The sequence below is a fragment of the Suricata suricatta genome, chromosome 12, assembly GCF_006229205.1.
Source record: "Suricata suricatta isolate VVHF042 chromosome 12, meerkat_22Aug2017_6uvM2_HiC, whole genome shotgun sequence".
Taxonomy (NCBI): Eukaryota; Metazoa; Chordata; class Mammalia; order Carnivora; family Herpestidae; genus Suricata; species Suricata suricatta.
This window is the reverse complement of record NC_043711.1, coordinates 66,070,254-66,089,417: the sequence shown is the minus strand read 5'-3', so window position 1 is coordinate 66,089,417 and position 19,164 is coordinate 66,070,254. Positions and strand designations below refer to the sequence as shown.

The 19,164-nt window shown below is 43.7% G+C and overlaps 1 protein-coding gene across 1 annotated transcript in view; it reads right to left on the bottom strand.

Moving 5' to 3' along the window:
• KIF16B (kinesin family member 16B) overlaps nt 1-19,164 on the bottom strand; it is a 195,065-nt gene that overhangs the window by 30,459 nt on the left and 145,442 nt on the right. Inside the window, exons 16-17 of the mRNA XM_029917053.1 lie at nt 8,982-9,064; nt 7,484-7,572 (exon numbers count right to left, since the gene is read on the bottom strand). Of these exons, the coding sequence (XP_029772913.1) occupies nt 7,484-7,572; nt 8,982-9,064 (172 nt within the window). The remainder of the gene's footprint in view (nt 1-7,483; nt 7,573-8,981; nt 9,065-19,164) is intronic.

Here is a 19,164-nt window from a genome sequence, read left to right as displayed (position 1 = left end):
CCTTCTTCTTCTTTTTTTAATGGCTGAATAGTATATCTAGAGAAAAGATGAGGCAAATAGGAGGTAGGAGACACCAAATTCTGCACTAATCACCAGGGCTTGAGCACCTGCTGATCAGAGACGTCTGTGACAATGACCCCCTTCAATGCGATGCAGCGTACTGAGGGGTGGGATCTGGGCTGAACTGCACAGCTTTCCTTAATTTAATGACATCCCGGGATTCTTAGCCTGGCAAGTGAGAAGACAATGCTACAGGTGCCCTGATTTCTGACAGGCTTTACAAGGGTCTTCCTTGTACAATGAGTTATGCTCCAAGGTGACCGAGCCCCTATCTGTCTTACTCACCCCAGTCCTGGTACAGGGCTAGACAAGTGATGGCCCTCAAACAACAGCTAAAGGAATGCAGGGAAAGTCGTAGATGCTGTGAACATCTGTTTTACTCAGCAGGGGAAACTGCCTTCATCCTGTGGTTTTGACAAGCCACAGAGACTCCAGCTTTGTCCAGGGCTATGCGGTGGCTGACAGAGTACTCAAATGCACAGTCCTTTATGGGAGAAAGTCCAAGGCCTGGGGCTCAGTTTTTCAAGGTTATACTCATTATTCTCCCTGCCTCATGACAAGCTGCTCTTCCTCCTCCTGTACCTGTATTTCAGCATGCAACGCCCAACCAATGATTTAAGCCAAAAAACAGAAGTCAACATCTTTACGTCCCACATTCAATTAATCATCCAGGCTTCATGACTTCTTGTCCCAAATGGCTCTGGAGCCCACCCCTTCTTCTAGGTTCCTTTGAGCACTGTCTCAGTTCAAACCTTCCCACAGCTTCCTTGGTACCCCTGTTACTCAGCTGCCAGAGTGATCCCTGTCAATGCAAAGATGACCACATCTCTCCTTGGCTAGAAAAACTTCTTGGATTCCTGCCATCAGTTAGGTTTTGAGATACCCAATCTCAATGAGCTGGTTAAACTGAAGCGGCAGTGCTTGAGAGAAGTCACCAGGAAATCAATCCATGTTAGATGTATATTCATCATTTATTTACTATATTTATTGGGGGAACTGCATTTTGAGATCTTCTTTCTTTCTACCTTTCCAGACATGACTTTCCAGATCTAACAATCTTGAAAAAATGGAAGAGAATAAAAAAAAAATGAATGAAAAAAAATACAAAGAAATAACACTCCCCCTACTCATCAGCATGGCTATTATTTTAAACAGAGGATGGGCAACTGGATGGCTCAGTCAGTTAGGTGTCCCACTCTTGGTTTCGGCTCAGGTCACGATCTCACAGTTCATGGAATAGAGCCCACATTGCTCATGATCTTCTTGTACCCTCTCTCTCTCTAAGTAAACTTAAAAAGTAAAAAATTTAAATTTAAAAACAAAAAAGAAAAAAAAACAGAAAACAAGTGCTGGCGAGGATATAGAGAATTTGGAACCCTTGTGCACTGTTTGTGAAAACATAAAATGGTACAGCTGCTGTGGAAAACAGGATGGCAGTGTCTCAAGAAACTAAAAACAGAATTAACACATCCCCAACAATTCCACTTCTGGGTATATACTCAAAAGAACCGAAAGCAGGACCTCCAACAGATATTTGCATACCCATGTTCATATCAGCATTATTCACGACAGCCAAAAGGTAGAAGCAACCCCAGCACCCAACAACAGATGAGTGGATAAACAAGATGCAGCACATAGGTACAATGGAATGTTACTCAGCCTTAAAAAGGAAGGAGGAAGTTCTGACATGCTACCACAGGGATGAGCTTTGAAGACATTACACTAAGTGAAATAGGCCAGTCACAAATATTCCAGGAGTCTACTTATGTGAGGCACCCCAAGTAGTCAAACTTCCGAAACAGAAACTAAAATGGTGATTGCTGGGATTTGGGAGGAGGGAATGGGGAGTTCCTGTTGGGGACAGAATTCCGGTTTTATAAAGTGGAGAGAGAGTTCTAGAGATGAGCTGCATAGTAACGTGAATGCACTGAATACTACTGAACTGTGCACTTCAAAGTGGTTAAGGTAGTAAATTTTATGTTATGTGTATGTGTACGTTATATGTATGTATGTGTATGTTATCACAACTTAAAATAGGGAAGAAATGAGTTACCAAATGCTTATGGATATATGGAAAATCATTCTCTGTTGCATTTGGGGCCATACACTTTAATCATGGTCATAAATTCCGGACCTGCTAATCAAATTTATACAAGTATCACACATACACAGGTACCATGGGTGTGCCTAGAGAAGGTGAGCTGCCGTCCCTCTCCTACTTCTATTCCGACCTGCCCAAACCCCACAGTGCATCTCTCGGAGGGACAGCTCACCCACGCTTGGCTTTCAGAATGTTCCCCAGCCAGGCCTGAGCCTGTGGACTCTTCTAGTGCCCCCTTCCCCTCAGCAGGACTCTCTCCTGGCAGCACTCCTCTGGTAGGCTCACAAAATGTCCCTCTCCCAGAATCCCATTTCTCTAGCCTGCCTCTCCTACTTGCAAACCTCTCAAGGCCCGGTACAGAATCCAGTTCATTTGTAAATCTTGGAGAGAATCCTCCTGAAGAACAGAGGGGAGTGATATGGGATTTCTAAGGGGTGGGTGTCCGGGACCAAATCTTCAGTTAATATGCTTCCTCACTTTGTCCTCCAAACTGAGGCAGTACTACAGACTTCCAACAGCTTCCTATCCTCAACTACAGAGAAGAAAGCACTAGACCAGAGGCTTCATACTGTTTTTCACTTAAGGCTCCAAATAACCCTCACTATCCCCTCCATACTACCCTTCTCCAGAGATGCTCTCTGGCTCTTTATTCCAGGTAGAGTGTCGCTATGGCACTAGAGTGAGCACAACAGGATGGAATGGGGAGATGTTATGACAGGGAAAGTTGGGTTGTGGACAAAAGTGTTCCTGTGAATTAGCGTTAGGACTCAGATTCCACGATGTTGGCTGGAGGCGATCTCAATGTCAGGAAAGACTCCTTCTGGAGGTGTCTGGTTTTTTAAGTTACCCAGCATATTACAAGGCATGGCTCCATGAAGAGGATCGCTTCCCAGACCTCCCAGGGGCGAGCTGTCTGCACCCACCACTCTCTCCCCTGAATCACATGCTGCCTGGCCTTCCCTCAAAATGGGTTCATGGGCATGTGCCTGTGCTCCGGAGCAGAAAGAACATTCGTCTGATACTTCTAGGTTCTCCCCACTGAAGACGCTCAATAAATTGGTGCTGCTCGGTGCAAGCATCTCAGGGCTTCTTTTCCATCTTGAGAAACTAACATGCTCTCGGGTCCAAGCAGCTCAATATCTATATCTAAATCACCATGTAGTCAGGATCCAAGTAGAAAACATTTCTTCCAGTGGCCTTCCAGTTTATAACGTGGTACTTAATTTAAGCCGAGGGTATTTACATGTATAAACAACATGGCGATACTATAATTCTGCTTAATTTTGCCGAGTTGCTAGAGCAGACACCTCGTGATACCCATAAATCAGAGCAGGAAATTTTTCTCCAATTATGCCTTAATTCAGGGGCCATCGTTTTTATACACCAGGTGGCAAGTTGGGGGGGGGGGGCTTAGACGTCAGGGAGCATGAAGTCGGGCTGGTGAAGCATTGAGTAATTTTAATATAAATTTTTACAAATGAGTACTGCAAGGGTGGCAGAGACAAAATGTGCCTGTTAACTGAGGCCAGGTGAGCAGGATGTGTAATGGCAGTATCAGATGCATCTAGCACCATCTCCTCAGCCTAGTGCACTGCAGTCTAACACAGATGCTGTTTCTCACTTGAATTCTCAGATTGCCTTGATCTAATTAATTTCATCTTAAGACCATCCTCCCATTTTTTTGTTAGAGGATCCTGAACATGACCTTGAGATTATTCACAATACTGCAGTGTCATTTAGGAATTGACCCACGTGACAGAAACACATTCCTTTCCATAATATGCCATTTCCCACCCTTTGGAATATCCGTGCCCAGAGAAATTAGCAGAAAACCTTTCCCAAAAGGATCTATATATCCTATTAAATTTCCCTCTTAATCTGTTAGCTAAACATTTACTAAGCATGTTACATGAATGACACTTACAGAAATTAGCCCAGGTGGCTCAGTCGGTTACATGTATGACTCTTGGTCTTGGTTCAGGTCATAATCTCATGGTTTCGTGAGTTCGAGCCCCAGGCCAGGCTCTAGGCTGGCAGCATGAGGCCTGTTTGGAATTCTTTCTCTCTCCCTTTCACTCCATCCCTCCTCCACGTACACTGTCTCTGTTTCTCAAAATAAACTTTAAAATACACTAAAATAAAATGCAGAAATGAATACAACAAAGCCGCTGACCTCAAAAGACTTCCAATCAAAGAGGAAGGACATTCAGACAAGCCAAACTCTTGTGCAAGCGGCAGCTCACGCAGGCCTCTCCTCCCTCCCCCATCTCAGGAACTGACACACCATCTGCCCAGCTATTTACATCTGAAATTGGAAGACCCTTGATTCCATGGCACTCCATCTCTAGGGCTACCACCCAGATCCAAGCCACTGTTACTTCTATGTAGACAAAGGGAACAAGAGTCCTAAATGGTTTCCTGCTTCCATGCTACTTTCTCCAAGTGACACATACCAGTGTTAGTCGGAAGTACATACATCATCAGGCTGCTCTCCTTCTGAAAGCCCTCGAAGAGTCCCCCAGCCCTCTGAGAAAAGAGACAAACTCCTGCCAATGGCCTAAGAGACCTTATACAGCTGGCCCCCATCCAGCCACCAGCCTCAGCTCCTATGACTGTATTCCCTCCACCCTGAGCTCTTGCTGCTCCTCGGGGAGAAGCAGCTGCACTTGTCCTCTGCCTGGAAGATGCTCCTCTCTCCTCCTTTCTGTAGTTCCAAGAGTCTTGAATTAAATGTTCCCTCTTAGGGAAGCCCTCCCTGATCACTCCATCGAATACCGCTCAGAACTTTCTGGGCTCTTTCTGCACCTATTTTAAATCCCCTGTGCCTGCCTCTCTGCTCCAGCGAGCTGTAAAGTGACCCTGTCAGGGTTGTGGGCAACTGTGCACCTGGGCTAGAGCTATGCTCCCCCACAGGAGGCATGCAGGAGAGGCTTGTTGCTTGATGAGCATCCATTACAAAGAAGCCCAAAATGAGGATGACAGAAATGGAGAAATGTACAGTGAAGAAGGAACGCTTACTTTTGACCGGGAGAGGAAAGCTGGGAATAGCTTCCAGAAGAGAGATAGCATGCACTGTAGTTTAGAATATAAGAAGGTCCATCCCAAAACACATGCTAGGGCTCTGAAACTAACAAAAGACAAGCTCCAAAGGCACAGCTAGTCCAGGTAGGTTTGAGCAATGGAAATGGTCCCTGAGATGGCTGGAACCCACAACACACACAGGGACGTGCTAAGAGGACAGCATGCATGGTGCAGAGCCTGAGAGACACAGTAAGGGGTTGGCATTCTATTTTTTGAGACCTTGAAAAGTCACCGAAAAGTCTGAAGGATGAAAAATTAGTATACTCTGACCTGCATTTTATAAACATTGAGAAAAACTGTTGTAACTTCAAAACCAGCAAACAACCAAATCTGGCTTCACTTTTGAGAGGACTATGCATATTCACCTATGTTTAGAGGAGGGAAAAAAAAGGCACTTGGATCCCATCAGGAAATGCAAGGGAGAAGGGGGCTCCCAGCTGGTGACCCTGTGTCCCCAACAGGGTGAGCTGACTGCAGATGAGTCTTGGGGTTTTCAAAGGCACCGAACAGCCACATAACATTCCCAAATGGTTTCAAAGTAAAAGGCACCAGGATCAAGGATAAAGAAGCTGGAAACTGGATTCCAGGACGAGAGCCGGGTCCTGGCTGGGAGAGGATTACGAGCAAGCAGGCTACGCATTCCAGAACAGTGTAGTCAAACAATACTGAACAGATGGGATCACAATGCTTTAACTGAAATTCACCCCAAAGACCTGCATCTTATATTAAACTAAGTGGGTATGTGAATGACTCCATCCCAGCCACCATAAAAGGCAGTTGCTCACGCTACTGCAAGGCACCCAAGACCTCCAACGAAATGTGCCTTCCAAAGCAGCGATAAGCCAGGTGCTCTGAGGGCTTTATCAGCACGGCTTATTTCAAGACAGATTTATTGACTAGCACAAGTCTCATCAGCTATGTAATAAGATGGGCGAGCCGACCTGTAAAGACAAAGGCTGACGAAGTTAACCGTGGCTCATAACCTGCAGAAGTTCTGGAAGGTGGGAGAGGCCCAGCAGCCTGCAGCTTTGATGTTGTACTAGGTGGTTGTTTTTTTATTAGTTTGCTTTTTCCTTTGGGTTTTCTGTTTGTTTGCTTTGGCTCCAGCAAGGTGTGAAATCTGGGCTTCAGCTAGCCTATGAGATGAGAAATCCTGGAAACAAGATCAAAGGTCCCTCCCAGGTTTAAACTCTTGCGGCAGTGAAGAAATCCCTTACAGGCAAACCTGCTTTTCACAAACCAGTGAAGGGACTTAAGCTAGAGGAGGGAGCCTCCAGGCTGCGTCTCTGTGAGCACTGCCCAGGTGAGGTGGGGGCTCGAGCAGGGAACTGGCCCCAGGTCCAAAAAGGCCCCCAGCTGGAGATAAGCAGGGACTAACACAGTCACCGCTTGGGCTGAGACCTTGCATGGGCCAGCAAATGGCTAGAAATTCTCTGCATGTCAGACAGGGACAGTCCTGGAGAGAATTAAGACAATGGAAATGAGACGCAGAGCACAGTGCCCGCATGGAATGCAGCTCCTCCTCAGTACAGGACAGTTCCAAAAGAAGTCATTGTCAGTTTTATCTTACTTCTTTAGCTGTTAGATTTACCTTCACTGCTTTATATGAGATTCTCTCTGCAGAAGAGATAAAACTGTGGGACCTCACAAAACAGCAAAGGACGCCAAAGTGCTTTCGTCCAGTTCCCTATCCTATAGGCATTTCCATTGTAACCACCACGTCACTACTGAAACCTTGAAGGACCTGAGCAGCCTGGCCACAAAGTCCTTTGTGTCCTCAGGGGTCCTCCCCAAGGCTCGGAAGCAGTGAACATAATTTCCTTCACTCCTGGATGCCCTGAGAATCAAAACTGTCTGTTATTACAATAAATTTATAACATGAGATGCAAGTGCCTAAACCAGGGGGATCATGCACTAAGTAATCAAAGAGCCAATTCTAAAATAATAGACAATTACAAAAATAATAACGAAGGCTGTAACAACCCTCACTAATGCTTCTTATGCTGTTAAGGAAAAAAAAATCAGAATACACAATCTCATCTGTGCTGTGATTACAACAAAGTAGAATTATATATAAATAGACCAAAGGCTGAAAAGCGACTTGGAAAATGACTATGGCTGATTTGCTAAGGAGACACGACTGCAGAAGTTTTATTTTTATCTGGTGACTTTAATAGGGCTGACACAATAAACAGCACAAAAGTGACAGTCACAGGGAAGGAGACACTGCTGTTCACTCACCCTGGGTTATACAACATGACCGCTGACAAGTTCTCACAGGACTTCGAGAGGTCAGTCATGGACAAGCTGAAGGAGGACAGAAGGCCACTCTAAGAGCAGACACAGGGCAGAGCGGTTACTGTGGTGGGTGAGAGTGGGCCAGGGCCCTGGGCTCACTGCTCTCACCTTGTGAGACACAATGAGGTGCATATACCCCTCGTTAGCACACAGGCCAACTGGTCTACCTGAGGACGGCAAATCAGGAACAGCTGGGCAACGGATGTCACTCCAACCTGAACCTCAGCTAACCATAGCGGGGCCCCGGCACGCCTGGACTGGGAAAGCTAGTCAGGAAGTACACAACCATGGGCATCTCCATGCCCAGGCTGCATCGAAGCAGAGGGAAGGGTCACCCTCCATCCCTGGCAGGAGCAGGTCCCATTCTCAGCAGCACTCACATGTATTGAGGGAGAGGGGAAGGGAGACCAATAAAGGAAGAGCTTAACCTGTTTGCTTCCATGGAAAGTTATTGGCAAATATCTTTTCTTCCCTCTTTTCCTCTGCAACTGTCAACCAAAAAGGACCCTCCAGGGAGACCTTGGGCCAGACCAGATAAGAGGCGTTGAGGGCTGGAACGAGCAACCATGGAGAAGGCTGGGGTTGGCAGCTTTCTTGTTGTTTCCCAGTGAAGGCACTGGCACCCCTGGGCAGCAGCCTTTACAACAGGAGGCTGACAGGCAGGGCTCAGTGATTCTGGGGTGAAGGGCAAACCCTTTAGGTGAGCAGGTCAGGGCGGCAGCTCAGGCTGGCCATGTGCTACTTAGGGAAAAAGTTAGCCTCAGTTTCTCATTTGGATTATCTGTGACATGGGGGTAGTAACAGCTGTGGCACAGATAACGCAGTAAAATATGCTGTAGAAGTCCGTACAGTGCCTGGCTCGTACAAATGTTAGCTGTGGCCTGTGCCTTCCTCAGTCTAAGGACAGTACGCTGTCCCAAGGCATTTCTCTCTCATCTCTTCCCCAGTCTCTCAGGCCCTCCACCCACCGCCCCCATCCAGCACTCAGAGTGCCCTCTGGATGTCCCTCTCCAACTAGCTGTCCTTAATTCACCCCTCTCTGCTTCACCCCCAACCCAAAGTCTAATTTGCTATGGCTCAAAATAAAAAGCAGGCAAGCTTTTGGATGAAAGTGATTCTGATATGGGGCTAACTCCTAAAACAGATCCTCATAAGTGGAAGTCACTCCCCACTTAATGCAGAACAATGCCCAGCTCCTTTTTGGGGGTGGAAGGGGGAAGAGAAGGGGTCTAGAAGGAGCCATTTCCCCTCCTGTTCTGGCCTTCGCCAGTTTGCTCTCCTACTTCATGAGCCAATCATCCACTGAGAAAGAACTCCCTATAGTCGGCGCAGGCCACCGTGTGACTTTTCTAGTTCCGTACTCCAGAAAAATCAAACTGCTCCTTACGGCCTCAGCCCCACCAGAATCAGAATTGGCCCCAGGAGGTGTTAGGCTGCTCACCTTCCTCTTCTCCCTGAGCTTGGCAGCCTCCTTAGGATGGTTAAAGCGGAACATATTGGTTCTTCCCAAAAGTATCACAGCACCTAAGAACACACAAAACGGTAATGAGTTCACCGTAAGCAACCTGGTTGGCTGACAACATCATATCATGGAATTCTACAGCTGAAATGGAATTTCCAGGGCAGTGCTCGATACAGTTATAATAATAGGGAAAGCCCATTTTAAATCTGCAAATATCCTTATTTTTATAGCTGAGTGTCACAATACTCCCGTTACCAAGGCAGAAGTGATGGATCCAAGCATTATATTACAAGATTTAAAACTTAATATCCAGATGATTATAGTTTTGATTGCTAGGAAGGAAAAAAAGCAGTTAAGTTCTGCAAAGGGATGCTGTAATACAAACCAAAGCATATGGTCACAAATTTGGGAAATGCTTATTAATGCCAGTAAAAGGAGAAATCCCAAAGGGAGATGCTTTCAATAGAAAACATGGTATAATCAGCAGAGTACAGGTAACCACTACTAACATCTACCTCAGAGTTTGGCAGGAAAGAAACTGTGCACACGTAGGGTCTATTACTGTACAAAAACACTGCTTCTTGTTAAAATCCTGTTAAAATTTGGGTGGTCACATGAGACACACAAGAAAGGCTCCGGCGGATGGACCAGGGTCCTGCTTATTCAGAAAACGATGGTGCAAGAGGCAACACAATTCCAACCAAATGCCCAAAGGTAACAAGAATGTGAGACGGGGGCAGGGGTAAATTTCAGCATGATTAAGCAAATAAGCAAACAAACACTTTGTAAACTCAGAACTGCTCAAAGATGGCCCGGCTGCCATAGAAGGCACTGAGCTCCTTGTCACCAGAGGCATCTAAGGGAAGCGATGTTCCAGAAGAGACTGACTATGTTGTCTGGCCGCACCTGAGAGTTTACCACACATCAGAAGAGCTCCCCATGTTCAATCCCTGCCCTGAAAAGTAGAGCAACTTCTTTGAGAGGACAGAACATACATGCTGACGTCAGCCACGGAAGATGACACATGAGGAGGGGTCAAGCGTCTAACTGATGTGTGCAGGGCTAAGACCTCAGCTGGGTCTCACTTGGCAGCTCAAGGACAAGAGAGGTGGTTCCAGGTTGGGGTAACCACAGGAAAGGGCTAAGCCTGGCCAGGGAAATAGGCCTGTCCTGTTGTGGAAGAGGAGGGAGCACATACACCCAAAATGGAGGGCACTGGGAACAGCACTGGAACAGAACAGACATGGGTAGATGACATAGAGACATACTGTGAGGACTTGGAGAGCCAAGGAAGACAAGTGGCACCAAATGTCACAAACCCATGGCCTGAGAGACACTTCAGCTCGTAGATGTTTTGTGTGCCTGTGAAACCTTAAAAACTAAATTATTAGCTGCCAGTAAAATACCTGCAGTTTTCACACAAAGCTCTGAGTTCCTTTCTGATTTCTCTAGAAAGTACAGAAGGGGGGCATCTGTAGATCTGCATTCCCACTTGGCAAAAATCTCTGGGCTGCCGAAGGCTGCCCCTTTTGGACAAGGCATGTGACCTGTGGGGAAACAGCAGTCACTGACCTCTTCGCTTGGCTACTATTTCTCCACCTGGGACCCCACAAGTCATATCGTAGCGCCAGGGAGCTATTCTGGAGCCTCAGACCAGTCTAGCCACCTGCCTGCTCAACATATTGCCTCGGATTCTCAAATTCAATATGGTTAAAACCTAATGGGTTTAGACCATAACCCCAGGGAGCTACTGAAAGGGTGGGTTCTGGCAGTTGTCACTATTGAGTGGAGACGAAGTCAGTATGAAAAGAACAACACAGTTTTTAGAGACTTAGAAGGAGAGCAGTGAATATTAACCAATTTACAATCTGCTTATCCCCCTCATGTAAAATTATATTCGTGTATTTTCCTATTATGTAAGGCACCATTACCATAATTAAGAAAGGTGTTTTCCATGCTTTTTATAACCAGGACTCAGAACTGTGTGCCACACAGAGAAGTCAGAAGTTAAGCAGCCATGTCTAGGATATATGTATATTTAATGTTCTAGAAGTGAAATTAGAGATTAATAAGGCCATCATATTCGATGTGCTAATTACATTTAATCCAATTCCTTTTTTTTTTTTTCCTGTTAATCAAATGCCCAGCCATGCAGGTTGAAAATTGCTAAAATATGTTAAGGGGAAAATAGAATGGTATTGCAGAGACAGATTTCATATCATAGTGAATCATTGAAAATAATCTTGCCACCCATGTATTTGCATGAAATACACATAAAAATCCCTTTAAGAGCTTTAAAAGAAAACCATTCTTTGTTTTTACCTAAATAATGTGTGTAAACTGCCTGGCACATAAAAAGAGGCTCTGTTAGAGGCCCTTAGGTGGCTCAGTGGGTTAAGAATCTGACTATTGATTTCAGGCCAGGTCATGATCTCATGGTTCATGAGATCGAGCCCCACGTCAGCTCATTTGTGATTCTCTCTCTCCCTCCCTCTCTGCCTCTCCTGCGTGTGTACTCTCTCTCTCAAAATAAATAAATAAACATTGAAAAAAAAAGAGGCTCTATTAAGGCTGGTTCCTTTCTGTTTCACTTTATTCCTTTACTAAACACACCTACTGACCTAAAAAATCTACTTCATTTTTACATTATGCTGTTCATTCATTCATTCATTCATTCAACAAGTACTTAATGAACCCTGGCTGCATGCATAAGCATTGCAGATACAGAGCTGAACAAGTCAGACATAACGCCCTGCCCTCATGCAACTTATAAGTAAGAGAGAGAGGTGAATAATCAAGTACTGAGATGCAAGGCTACACCTACAAGAGAGATATCCTGCCCAGTATTCAAATGGCACATAAGAAACGGGTTTAGAGGTGGTTAGGGAAACAGGCCCTGAGGGAGATGGGAAGCGGTGCCTAAGACCAGCTCTGAGGATGAAGCAGAGGCAGTGAGGGAGTGGCATGTGTAAAGGTCCTTCGGCAGGTGGTGGTGGTGGTGATGATACCAAGTGACTGGAAGACAGTTAAATGCCTGTGGCAGAGGAAGCAGGGAAGAAAAGTACACACAATGAAGCTTGAGAGAGGGAAGCGAAGAGACCACATAGAATTTTTCAAGATACAGTAAAGCAACTTCTATTTCATGTAGGTGCAAAAGAATATGGTGAAGGGCTTTGTGCAGCATCACATGATTGGATGAGAGTTTCAGAAAGTTCATTCTTAAGGCTATTTGAAGAAGGAATCAAAGAGAGCAAGAGTAGATGCAGATAAATAAGGTAGGAGGCTATTGCGAGTCCAGGCCAAAGACAATGGTGGTTCAGCACTGGGGGGATGGGATAAGAAGAGAAAGAGTATAAATACATCAGGAATATAGGTAGAAGATAAGATCAATAGGACCCCATGACATGCTGGATATGGGGCAAGGGAGGTGAGGAAGATGCTCCTGGGTACTGGCGTGCAACAGCCAGTAGGATGGGGAGCTGTTCACACAAACTGAGAACACTGGAAAAGGACCCATACTGGGTTGGGAGAGAAAGCCTGTTTGGTTGTACACACAATGAATTTGTGATGCCTTTGGCAGGCAAAAATACGGGTCTGAAGCTCTAGAAGAAAAACTTGGGACATTTATCAAGCAGTCTATCTAGCAACCTATCTACAAATCTACTGACTCATGAATATATACATATATATATGCATATATATATGTATATGTGTGTACACACACACACACTCAGACACACACATATGTATATGTATGCATCTACCTAACATCTGTGTAAGACCCAGAAGAAATGCCCTGCCACAAACTCTTGATGTAGCCAAGGGTGAGTTAAGCTCAACCTTTCCAGAATTGTTTCCTCATCTAGTCATCAAACTGGATACTTTCTAAGGTTCCTTCTAGATCTTAAACTCTCTTTAATTATGAACTACTCCTTGATCTGAGGTTCACATGATTAGTCACAGCAGATGGACTTTTCTGATGCATTTAGTTTGTAATTTTTAGAATGTATCTAAGCCTTCTTAAAATACATGATGGCTTCTTTGAGTTTACTTCAGAGCCTGTTAAATACCAGAAGGTAGACAAGTTCCAGATGGTCTTAAAAGAAAATGGAAGGGAAATGACATTGTAAAAGGGTACACAGAGGCACTTGTTAACAACCACCAAAAAAAAAAAAAAAAAAAAAAACACCCTTCACTTAAATCTCTATGAATGAAACCACTGAGAGCAAAACTATTTTTTTTAATTTTTTAATGTTTATTTATTTTTGAGAGAGAGAGAGAGAGAGAGAGAGAGAGAGAGAGAGAGAGGCAGGCAGAGAGAGAGACAGAGAGAGAGAGACAGAATCAGAAGTGGGCTCTAGGCTCTGAACTGTCAGCACAGAGCCCAATACAGGGTTCCAACTCACAAATCGTGAGATCATGACCTGAGCCAAAGTCAGACACTTAACCAACTGAGCCACCAGGTGCCCCAAAAGTGAAATTAAATATGTAAACATTTCTAAGGATTTCTAAGCAGTATAGTGACAATAATCATTAATATCACTATTAATTATGCTCAAATTTCATGTGAGATTTTCTAATTCTGCTGCTGCACAAATAAATCAACTCTTTTTATCCTATTAAATGTTGTCATGAATATTTCTGAGGTGATGAAATACAAATTAATTCATTCTGGGTTATAATTAACACAAAAATGTAAGAAAACTATATTTCCCAAAAGTGAATGGCCCAACATAACAGGGGGTTAGAGGCCAAAAAATAAGGGGTCCAGTGGAATTATGCTTCAGGCTCCAAATTTCAAATTTAATTACTTTAGAAAGCCTCACCCCCATGCCACCAAACACACAGACAGGATATAACATGTGGCTAAAGCATGCTCAATGAAAGAGAAGTTTCATTTTGGATACAATTGTCAGAAAAGCAAAGTTCTGTCTAGGAACATAATTTTCTAATTTTTTTCAATGTTTATTTTTGAGAGACACACGGAGACAGAGCACAAACAGGGGAAGGGCAGAGAGAGAGGGAGACACAGAATCCGAAGCAGGCCCCAGGCCCTAAGCTGTCAGCACAGAGCCTCACGTGGGCTCGAACCCACGAACCGTGAGACCTGAGCTGAAGTCAGACATTCAACTGACGGAGTCAACCAGGTGCCCCAGGGAACGTAATTTTCTAGAATGGTACTGAGATACAGGCCAGGGTAAGGTAGGATGGGTGAAGTTCTTAAAACTTGCTTGTGTGGGATAGTTTTCCTTCTGATTTAAAACATCCTCAAAATATTTATATTAAAATAAATTATGATGTGGCACCATTTGGGGGACCTGATAAAGAGAAAGTCTGATTCCCACTAATATATCCCAATACTTGAGAACACATTAAGAAATATGTTCGAAGGTCTTGGACTCTTGTGACACTGATGTTATTATTTAAGACACTTGGGTTACAGTAATTTTTCTCTCTCAAAATGGCTTCAGGCAATGAGATGGGCAAGATTAAGATCTGATATGGTGCTTGTGGTGAAAAAATTTCACATGAATACTGATGCATTCAAACAGGACATGTGGCTTGGGGTTCACAGCTAGCTTGGATCAGTGACAGGCACTCAGCATCAAGGGTAACAGACGTCAGTATCAAAGCATGCCATCGGGTCGTGTGCCAGTATTTGTGAAGGATATAAGTACACATGACACCTTATCAAAAGGCCACATAGGCCTGGCCCTCTCCCTTTCAACATTTATAAATCATATATAGATTTACAATTTCCTGCCCTGGATAAATCACTTAAACCCTTGTTTGCTCTTGGTAAAGTAAAAATTGCAAGCCTACATTGTGAGACTCTGGAAAAGGAAGTAAATTGATTTTCAATCTTTGTTATTGAGGTTTCCAGCCAAATAATCCATCAAGACCTATTTGCCCAACTGTGTGCATGAGCTGATACTGTAAAATTCCAAGATGCCCCAGCCCCATCCCCAAAGAAATGTGTAGATTTCTTCTGAAAGCCTGAGGGGACATGCAAAAAGAGTATATGGAACAAGTTTCATCCTTTTGAAGGAAAATGCAGAAAGTGTGTGAAACAATTAGAGGATGATTCCAGACAGCAGAATATAAAATGACAAGTTCTAAGGTATCAAATGAAAGGCATTATACTAACTGGTCAGGGCTATTAGTAACTTTCTTTACTTCCTACTCTTTGTTACCGACAATACCATTTATTCTGTTAGTTAACAAGTTCAACTATTCAGTTCTAGCCTCCTACACACTCCAAGCTGTCATATTTTATTGTTCCTTCCAAAATAGTTCTTCCAAAATGCCTGCCTTCTCTCCAAGCAGCAGCAACAGCGGTCTCTTCCCTCCATCAGTCCTCTTTTGTTACTGCTCATCTCCAAGCTCCCTTGGGCTATGCAAACACTGCCCTGTCCTTCAAGTCAACGACCACATTATGCATTTACCGAATGGTGAGCACCTTCTGGTCCACAGGTCCCAAGCCCTAGGAGCCTGCCACAAGTCAGCAGCCCTGGTCCCTCACTGCTCCTGTCTTCCTCTTCCCCTACCATCCAGGCTTCAGGCACTTCTTCACACTTTGGGCAAAGCACATCTACATCACTTTTTCACCATGTGCCATTTTGATAAATGGATCATCTACTTCAGAATTCAGCTTTGGGTAAATTTCTCCATTTTTGGCAGTCTACAGTCACACTATGGGAGAAATTTTGGCTCTGCGCAGGCAGAATAAGCACACCCTGCCCTGTCTGCCCCACAATGGCACTACAGTGTGGGCAGAATGCAGACAGGAGTTGCTCAAGGGACCTGACAAGTAAACATTAGCAGGCGGGCTGAAGGAGACAGGGATCTGAAGCACCAAAGGACAGACAGAGAATGTACCATTTGCACCCTCCAGCGTTCCCTGGCTTAATCTAGGAGGAGACCCAAAAGCTGACATCAGCACAAATGAAAGAACTCCAGGAGAAGCCCTCTAGTTCAGGTTCGAGGTGGAGCAAGAGAGTCCCCTGGCAGCAACAGAGGAAGCAGCAGGGGGCCCACAGATGCCTAAACCTAGGAGGAAGGGGACTCTTTCTCCAATCAGAGAAGCTGTGATCTCCATGAGGGTGGGGCATAGCTTCTCTCTTTCTCTCTGCCCTCCTCCTTCTTGGTCACAGACTTGGGTCCAAGCATAGAAAGAACATGAAAGAGTAGTATAAGGCTCCAGATTTCTAGCCAGATGACAGAACAGGAGAGATTCTTCAGTGTTGACACAGAAGGAGAAGCTCAGGAAATCAAAGAAGAGTCAGGGCTTTTTGAAAAGCATCTGCTGAAACATCTTTGTATGAGAGACAGGGATCAGATGTACAGATCTCAAGTCTGAGAAAAAAAATGTAATGATAATGAGTGCTTATGAGCAAGTTCAGGTGAGTTAAATGGGCAGCCCGCCACTGATATCTGCTGGCTGCCTGGAGTGTATAAAAGATCTGTTCAGTAGATACCTTGGCTAAGCTGCTGGAAGATCCATTTCCCTTGCTAGTTCCACTAAAGTTCTTTTTTAATTTGCCACTGAACAACTCACAGCAGCGCTTAAGCAAATGAAAATTTTATCAAAGCCTCTTCAGCTCCACTCCCCAGACAGTCACCTGTTACCTCTTTCTGAGTGCTTGAATAGATGCAAATACAGTTTGGCACTCAAGCATAGCACATTCAGATGCACCTAGGTGTAAAGTCCCCAGATACAGTTTCTGCAGCATGTCTAAAAGAAGATATGAACGTTCAATGGCTCTGAAAATCTCACAAGATGACCAAAGGCGTCCACTGATGTGAATGGGAAAATAAATTATCTTTTAATGACTATCAGCTTTAAAATAACATTTTACAGTAAAAAAAAAAAAAAAAAAGAATAATTAACATGAGAGAGACTAGTTCCTAGCAATTGTACAGAAAATGCTGAAATACTTTTTGACTTGTAACTCACTTGATTTTTGTACCATTTCATACTAAGTATTTGGAAAAAAGAAGACAAGCCTAAGGTAACTACCAAGAACAACTCAAGGCCTATGCACTAGATACCATGGTTAAATTCATGCTTTCTTCTCTAGCAATTGTCTGTCTTTCTACAGAATCACACCATGGAATTATTCTATGCAATCACTCTATGGCATTGTGGGAGTGAGGGACGCTAAGCTCCAGAGAACAGAGCAATTGAAGAGCACGGTCAGATGCAATGCTGCATGTGCCACACATGGTTTCTGGACGGACTCAGAGAAGAGGAGGAGAAAGAGGAGGTTTCATGTGCCGGGCTTTACGCAACATACATTCTGTATGTCATTTCATGTAATGCCCACAGCACTAGCAAATGTTTTTCATTATAGTGATGTTGCCAGATGATAATACTCCTATAATTTAAGGCGGGGAAGTACTGTTTATGCAATCTCAAAGAAGTAAGGCTGTTAACTGATAGTGGTAAAAAACAAAAAAATCCCCACAATGGTGAAAATCTGATAAATACAGGTAAATCTCCTATTAGCTGGCATTCACAAGTATCTTAAATGATCGAGATAAGGAAGTGGTAATTACTGCCTGTGCTTTTTAATGGGACAGCCTAACACATTTCCAAATGAAGTAATTTACTAGTGGAAAGAGTTGTTTAAATACCAAATATCAGCAATAAGCTGGAAACTGGCAGTGAAAAGATAGGAAGCTGCTGGTGATGCAGGGTAAACTGGTAATCCAATCAAATGCAGAGTTAATACAGTCAGATCACTGTGACTTGGGTTAATCATCCATCTCTTCTCGATACCTTTATTTAAAATGCTTCATGAGCAAAAACCAAATAATCTTTGGGATATGAATATACCATTATGTTTAATTTTGTTTCCCAATTATTATTATATTTTAATAAAGTCCATATTCTTTCTCTTTTTCACTTTGGTCTTGCTCTTTTTGTTAAAGAATCAAATTTTACAAATACAGTGGGAAATTCTTTCGTAGAAAGGGCCTCCTCCTTTCCTTTCCAGAAGTTAACAGCTCTCCAAAGTAGGCATGTGTTAGTCCCATCCACATCTTTTTGTTTTTACAAATTTTCATAACCAAAAACAACACACTGCATGCTTTGTGTTTTTTAAAATGTGTTCCAGTTCTCATTTTAATAATCCTCAAAAACTAAGGCATGTGAAGTAGAGACGTCTAACCCTTGATTTGGAGGGAGTGTACACATGCTTTCCTTAGCTGGATGTTTCAGTCTGAAAGCCATGTGCATTTTATAAAAATGGTATTCTTTTGCTTCTTTCATGTAATGCCTTGAAACACAAAGTCATCTTGCATTTCACTGCCCTAAGACTTATTAATGACATTTGTGCTCAGCGCACGGATATTTTAATGCCTTGGAACGTGGCATTTTTCCATCGGTAGCACAGCAGCACACCAGAGGGGCTCAAGCCCAAATCACGGCACCGTGGTCATAATACAATTGAGACATCCCACAGGAAAAGAAAAGTCTGACCACTAACCTTAAATGTCAATTAGTACCACTACTTTCCTAGGATAAGTCAAAAATTTAGTTTCAGCCATCACTAATCTAAATAGCCATATTTTTAAAATGGATTTTCAATTAAGGTAAAAATTTAAGATTAAAAAATACACTTGATAAAAATACTATATGGGAGATATAATTATTACCTACCTATGACAATGGCTCAATTCACAAGAGAATTAGAGATATAATCATAGCTACAGAAGCAGGTTGCAATGGAATAGTAAGCAAATTCTTTGAACTAAATAAATAAGTTAATCATCTTTTCTGGGGGTGGGGTGGGCAAAGGGTAGAAGATAACCCCAATATTGAATAGTAAATTCCAGGCAGTTTCCCGATTATAAACAGTATGTGCTTTAAAAGTTCCTTTTACAGTGTTTTGTTTGGACCTTCAGGCTGATTTTCTCACAGGAACACCATTACACATAAAAGTTAACCTCCAGGGCCTCCTGGGTGGCTCAGTTGGTTGAGCACCAACTTTAGCTCAGGTCATAATCTGGCGGCTCGTGGGTTCAAGCCCTGCATCAGACTCTGAGCTGTCAGCTCGGAGTCTGGAGCCTGCTTCAGATCCTGTGTCTCCCCCGTCTCTGCCCCTCTCCCTTCCATCTCTCTGTCTCTCAATAATAAAATAAACATTAAAAAAATTTT